The sequence below is a fragment of the Lynx canadensis genome, chromosome B1 (genome assembly GCF_007474595.2).
Source record: "Lynx canadensis isolate LIC74 chromosome B1, mLynCan4.pri.v2, whole genome shotgun sequence".
NCBI classification, from domain to species: domain Eukaryota; kingdom Metazoa; phylum Chordata; class Mammalia; order Carnivora; family Felidae; genus Lynx; species Lynx canadensis.
The window spans coordinates 136,457,874-136,464,552 of NC_044306.2; the positions used below are offsets into that span (position 1 = coordinate 136,457,874).

A 6,679-nucleotide genomic window follows, 5' to 3' on the forward strand; every position below is an offset into this window, starting at 1 on the left:
ACAGAAAAGCCAAACTACTGTTCAAGAAATGACTGAGGAGTGGATCACGGGGTGTTTAAGAGCCCAAAGGAACTTGATAGTGACGTAAGAATCTTTTAAAACGAGTAGTAAATCTTCTGCCATGAGAAAAAAGGCAAGCTCCAAGTAAAGACACGGGCTTCCCTCCCAAGTTCATAGGGCGTGAGAACCAGTCACACAGGAAGAATGGCCTCACAGCTGGTTAGACCCCTTGGCTTCACCCTGTAGGAAAATCTTAACTTTAAAAAAAAAAAGGAAATTCTCTCCAGTCAAGCATATAGCTTTTCTTGGTTCAATATTACTTTTCTTCATAGATGGAAACAAATAATATGGCAGGTTGTTTTGGTCCTGGGTCAACCACACGACACAAACCAGTGGGTCTTTGGCTTTATAGCACAAGCTTTCTGTTCAATACTTAAGTTTGTATTTCTCAGTGCCGTGATCAACCACGGAGAGTACCTGTAACTACTTGATTTTGCCTTTCCCTTAGGTGCAGTCGGTTTCAGTCAGAAATCAAACGCTTGAAAATCTCATCCCCGGTGCGCGTGTGTCAGAACTGTTACTACAATTTACAGCATGAGAGGGGTTCAGAGGATGGGCCTCGGAATTGTTGAAGATTCAACAAGCCGATTGCAGACCGTGGTCCGTAGACCCCCTTCCCGATTCCTGGCACGGCTCACAGCTCAGAAGGCATCAGAACAGTCTCCGTTTACGCCTCTCTTCATGCCACGTGTTTGAAGCGTTGAATTCAAAGGGATCAGTGAACAAGCGGGTGTAGAGTGCAGTAATGGGGCAGACACTGTTCGGGTGAACAGCACAAGAAGAACAGAAGGTGGTTCCTAGGAGCGACTCTTCCAATATCCGATTCTCCCTGTTACCAGTAGCTGTCTCCAAGAGAAAATCCTCACATATTAACTGTCTTTTCTTGCGTCTCATTTTTATAGATCTACTCATCCTTATTTGGAAAAACCACCACCAACAACAAAAAAAAAGGCTTTTAGAAAATGGTTGTAAATCTGACTTCTTTGCAAGTAACTGTGTATATTGTAAATAGGTATAAAGGCCTTTTTTTCTAAATAAGGACTTAACTGTCTGTAACATGAGACTTCAAACTAAACCACTAACTCAGTGAACTACTTACTTACGGTTTGTCTGACATCTCTCACAAATTAATTATAAATATGTTTTTTAAATCCTCAAAGACATTATCTGTGGTCTTTTTTCCCTTCTTTCAAACCCAGCCTCTGTGCCCGATGTCCTTTCTTTCAAGTTGCCCACAGTATCTCCACTTAAACTAGGCTAGTAACCAAAATAATGTGGACCTTCTTTAGGAAACAGTGTGGGAGAATAAGAGTCCTGCCATGAGATAGCCTGGAAATAGCTGGGCATCTTGCACCTGGCCGTGTGCCACCTCAGTGTTGTTCCAGTGTCCTAAGGCCCCTTGTAAACTTCCGTCCGGACTGCTGTGTGGCCATAGCATAACTTCGTAGCATTGCATAGCGGTCGGTGGTCACGTGATTGATGCAATGCAGGAAACAGCCCTGCCTCAACTAATGGAAATATTTTTGCATGTAACCCAAATTAGCTTCTCTTGCATAGAACATAATAAGTATGTGTCTTTGGTGACACTAATGTTCTACTATAGCTTATTTTCAAAAATGGGTAAAACATGAAAAAAGTGTACAGAATTAACGTATAAACCTTGTTGTAAAACTGGATCATGTCAGAACTGCTTATAATTAACCTTTACCATTTAATGCCATCTACCTGAAAACAGTGAGATTTATACTGTATCAATGTCTATTTTTTTGTTTTTGCTATGAATATAATTACAGTATTTTAATATTTAGTTATTTAATTTGTTCTACTAGTTGGATACAGAACACACAAATCCAGGGAGACTAAAGCTGGTTGGGGCTAAGCGAGAAGTTTAGTTTACAGACAAAAAGGCTTTGGTGGTGGGATTTTTTTAAATGTGTGTTATGTACATATATATATGTGTATATATATATAAAACAAATGAAACAACTAATCTAGATTTTAACATTTTCAGATATTTAGTGATAATATTATGAACAATTCTAAAAGCCCTGTGATTTGAAAAAAAAATGTAGAATTATTTATGGCCCAAGCAAGGAAGGACAGACCTTCACATGCTCATGGAGGTATCATACAAAGGACAGTGGCTCTGGCTTTCCCAACTTTTCATCTTTAGGCCCTGGTGACAGGCACACTTATGCACTAAAATGCACATATATGCACATGCATTCAAAAATAGGCATTGGTACAATAGTAACCTTGTACCTAATGGGCTGAAACCAGCTTAAGAACAAATTTGTTCTTCCTGATAACTAGGTCTCCAAGAGAAAATATAAAGGCTGCTTTAGTGCCTTATGCTTACTAAATTTAAACCTTTATTTACCTAGGTTTGAGCCTACAGTCTATTTATGATTACATATCAAAATCGATTAATACACTTCCATTTCTAAAAGTTCAAATACACTTGATAATAAAAGGATTATCGGCATTAATACTTTCACTTGAAGAAAAGTTGTGTTGTTTTCCTTCCTGTCTTACTCCCCTCCCCCACACCCCTCCCTGCCCACCATCTTACTTCAATTCTAATAAATAACGCTGGATGTTTAACAGTGGCAGGAATTGTGCCATCACGTAACCGTGGGCTTCGCCCCTGTCCGGCCCTATAGATGAGTTGTAGCAGTGTTATTCTACACTTTTTAAAAGAAGCGTCCTCCTCGTGTCTATGAACCGTGTTTACCCCAAACCCAACGGCAGAGGTGTTCTTTAAAGACTTGAATATATGAATGTGTGTATGTAGTTACTTAAAGGTTATTCCTCTATGTAATATGAAGTTATATGGGATGAACACTTTTAAACTTTCCGACACAACTTCCATAACTAGAAGGTGGAAACCAAAACCCTCATGATAGTATTTCCTCTGGCAGCTGGTGCTGTGGGCAACTGTTTTATTCGGTGGACTTTCTTTTCTTTTTGCTTTCTAATGCAGAACTCACAAACCACTCACACATGCAAGTACACTCACATACATCAACTAATCGTTTCTCTGGATGTCTTTCTGTGTTCCGTGTAAATTTGTTTACCGACGCATATTCTCAGCATGTACATCCACATTTGTGTGGCCTGTATTCTTTCTCTGAGAGTACCTCACAGGGCCCTGCCTGATCGTTGTAGCTCATTTGTTCATTCATCCATTTATCCATCCACCCATTTATTCTAACGTCTGTGTATAGTGTGCAACTGTAATGTCATGCTTCTGAAGAGGAAAATAGCTGCCCATAGCAGCCATCCGTCTGGATAATAGCAAAACCCTCTAGATAAGTTATTTTGCACTTTCTTATGTATAAAGTTGGTAGAAACTTATTTTTGCTTTGTATCATTTAAATACATTTTGTTTTGGTAAATGAACTGTGTATAAACTATTTATGCCGTTAAAACTGTTTTTAGAAAGTATTTTTAATTTCAGCAAGTTTGGTTACTTGTTGCATGACTATTAACACAGCTGACTTTTTGTGTCAGTGCAATGTATATTTTTTTGTCCTGTTATTAACTTGTAAGCCCTAGTAATGGCCAATTATTTGTACAGCAACAGAAGTAAATTGAAGATACTGGCTAAGACTGGATTGATTGTGGACGTTTGTACTATACTGCAGAATCCAATATCTGTTCTTTGGTGGTTATGTAAAAGGCCTGAAGATTTACTATCTAGTGTGCAATCTGTGATAACTGAATGTTCATTGTATATCTGTCTCTGATGCAAAAAGGTAGAGTAACACAATTACAATACATGATTAAATGCAGTAGTCCAGGTACTTTTTTTTTTTTCATTTCAAATAAATACCTACTATTTACCACCCAAAGAAAAAAAAGTTGTTTTTAAGCCAGTTTATTCAGGGAAGGAAAAACAAAACAGAAGGCAAATAAGTCCCTCAACTTTGTATAGTTCTTTTCTAGTTGTGAATCTATCTTTCAGAAGCTCCTGCTTACAGAAATGCTTGTTGTGAGGGTCTGGTTCAAGCTCTGGTTTGATCCGTCCTTAAATGCTTTCTGCATTGAGCTTCCCAATTGTGCTGGCTTCCTGGGGCTGATGAGTATGTGTGGATGGCCGCAGAGAGAGGCAAGTGACTTCTGGAGACACGCCTACAAACTTGAATGGACCCAGGGACAAAGTCTGCATCGTGTAGTTTTGGCTCTTTTTTACTGAGCCTTATTCTGTCTCCATCACATTAGGAAAAGTAAGCAACAGTAAATCATCTGTCTCCTCTCCCTACCATATTTGTATCAGGAATATTTTGGTATCCTGCCCTTTTTCTAGAAGCACAGCATCTACTGTCATAAGCTAGTCTTTACGTTTCGGTCTTCAAGAGTTAAGGACTCACAAATCCATTCCTTTGGCCACTGGCTTACTTACTTTTAAAACTGCCTTCCCAATAAAGAAGACTATAGAAAACACTTTTTAAATGTATATAGGCTACGTTAGCAACTTTATGTTTCCTCTTTCTGAAGATAACTAACAAAATCCCAGTTCAATTGAAGCTTGAACAGCAGTGTCCCAAACTTGAGGATATAGTGCCTATTACAAATGCCACCTCAGTGCAACTCCTTTTAGAGGCAAAGATATCGCAAGGCCGAGAACTTCTAAGACAACAGCCGCTTAGAGAAAACAGGGTAGTTACCATTTCTTTAATGCAATATTCCTAGTTCTAGTGACCTCAAGAAGATGAGCAGTGCTGAAATTCTTCGGGGCTTAAAGAACGTGCAAATGATCACTAAGTCCCGCATCTGCTGTTTGCCTCTCCTCTTTGATAAAATTACATCTGCACCCCTCATTTTAGCCTGTTTGGAGCATCGAAGAGGAACCAGGCCAACAGAATAGGTCTAGCGTTGGCTTAGTCTTTTTTGCTTTATCGCTGTTCTCATCTTCCCCACCCATTGCAAAGCTCTTTTTTATTTATTGTTCCTTTTGACTTTTGCTAGAAATGGCACCAAGCCGAGCTACCACACTGAGAGCCAGCCTGGTGTTTTGGAGAGCCTGGAGGTAGGAGTGGAGAGTTGGAGGCTGCAGTGGTTCCCCAGCCTGTGAACTTGAGAAGCCCCTGTTGAAGTGCCCTCAGTGCATCAGGTTTTCCTGTGTCCATGGCTACCTGTGAGGAGGGAGGGGTCAAGATAGTGCTTCCTCAACTTTACGGTTGTAGGGCATTTTGATCCTTAAAAACCATCAAGGACCCTAACGTTTCTGTTTATGTGGTTTGCATCAATCAATAGTATTAGAAATCAAAACAGATTTTAAAAATATATGTATTAATTCATTTATAAGTAATGATAATAAAAGTAATAAAATGATAAAAAGTAATAAAATATAATGATAAAACCATTATATATTTCAATGGGGGGGGAAACTAAACCAAAAAAAAAAAAAAATTTAGTGAAGAGTGGAACTGTTTATTACAATTAGCAAATTTCTTTAATGTCTGGCTTACTTAAACACAGGTGGATTCTCAAATCTGCGTCTACATTCAATCTTGTGATACTTCATTTTGGTTGAAGCATATGAGGAAAATCCAGCCTCACACAGGTATGTGGAGAAGGGGGATTCTTACTAGCCTCTCCAGATTATTGTTTTTTAAAGATAATAGTTTGTTTCTTAAAGCTTGATGACTCTATGGCATCTGGAACTACATCAGTGAACTTTTGATACTTTGTTACTTTAAAGGCCATTGGTCCATCTGGCATTGTGACTCCATCTTTTTTTACCCACGCATCGATCATTTAGAAAATATTGGTTCACGGATGTACCGAACTACATGACTGCTACTACTGAAATGTGTGTAGATCTTCTAAGTATTTGACATATTGCACTACAAAATATATTTTAAAAATCATTTATAATATCAAAGTATCACAAGCAGTCTCTAAGGAAATTCCAAGTCGAACTCACATAGTGGATACAAGTTTTCTAAAAGTAGAACTTTTGCTTAAAACCTAAAATTTTATCATTAGTGACAGTTTGCTGTTTTCTTTGAAAAAACAGGGTCACTTTGTTAATTTCAAGAACATCTCTGCCAAAGAACCCCAGTTTGTCAGTTCTTCAGTAAACACCATGTGCAGTGAGAAAAGCAGCTAGCTCAACTCCCAGCTCAGTTGGCCCAGTACTTTTCTTCCAGACCAACATTGTACTTGGGGATAGGGGTGCCTTCTGGGTGTTTCTCATTTTATGTCACACAACTTAAATTTCAAGATTTAATAAAAGTAGCAGATTTTACTGCTTCTCCAGACATTCTTAAGTGAAACGGGTACTTATTTTTTTTTTTTTATAGACTGTGCTTGAAGTAAAGAATATCATGACTCCTTCCAGCAGTTTGGTGCCCCTGGCTTGATTCGTGCTTACATTACAACAGTTTAACTCACCATTGCTTCTGTACCTCAGTTAAGTACAAATATCAGTGCAAATAATGTTTTAGTATTATGAAAATAATCTTCATCTTGCAGACCCCACAAAAGGGGCTCAGGACTCCTAGGGTTCTGTGAACCAGAAGTACTGGTCCAAGGAAAAGATGTGTGAGGATACTCCCCAAATTGCAAAGAAGCATGTACACAATCTCATTTGGGAAAAATGTACCTAATT

At 38.6% G+C, this 6,679-nt stretch overlaps 1 protein-coding gene across 7 annotated transcripts in view; it reads left to right on the forward strand.

Annotated features, from left to right (window-relative positions):
• Positions 1-3,908, forward strand: part of WDFY3 (WD repeat and FYVE domain containing 3) — a 244,267-nt gene extending 240,359 nt beyond the window's left edge. For all 7 annotated transcript variants that reach the window (XM_030313515.2, XM_030313516.2, XM_030313518.2 and 4 more), the window contains one exon: positions 509-3,908. In XM_030313515.2, coding sequence (XP_030169375.1) covers positions 509-632 — 124 coding nt within the window. In that variant the 3' untranslated portion in view covers positions 633-3,908. The remainder of the gene's footprint in view (positions 1-508) is intronic.
• The last annotated feature ends 2,771 nt before the right edge of the window (positions 3,909-6,679 follow it).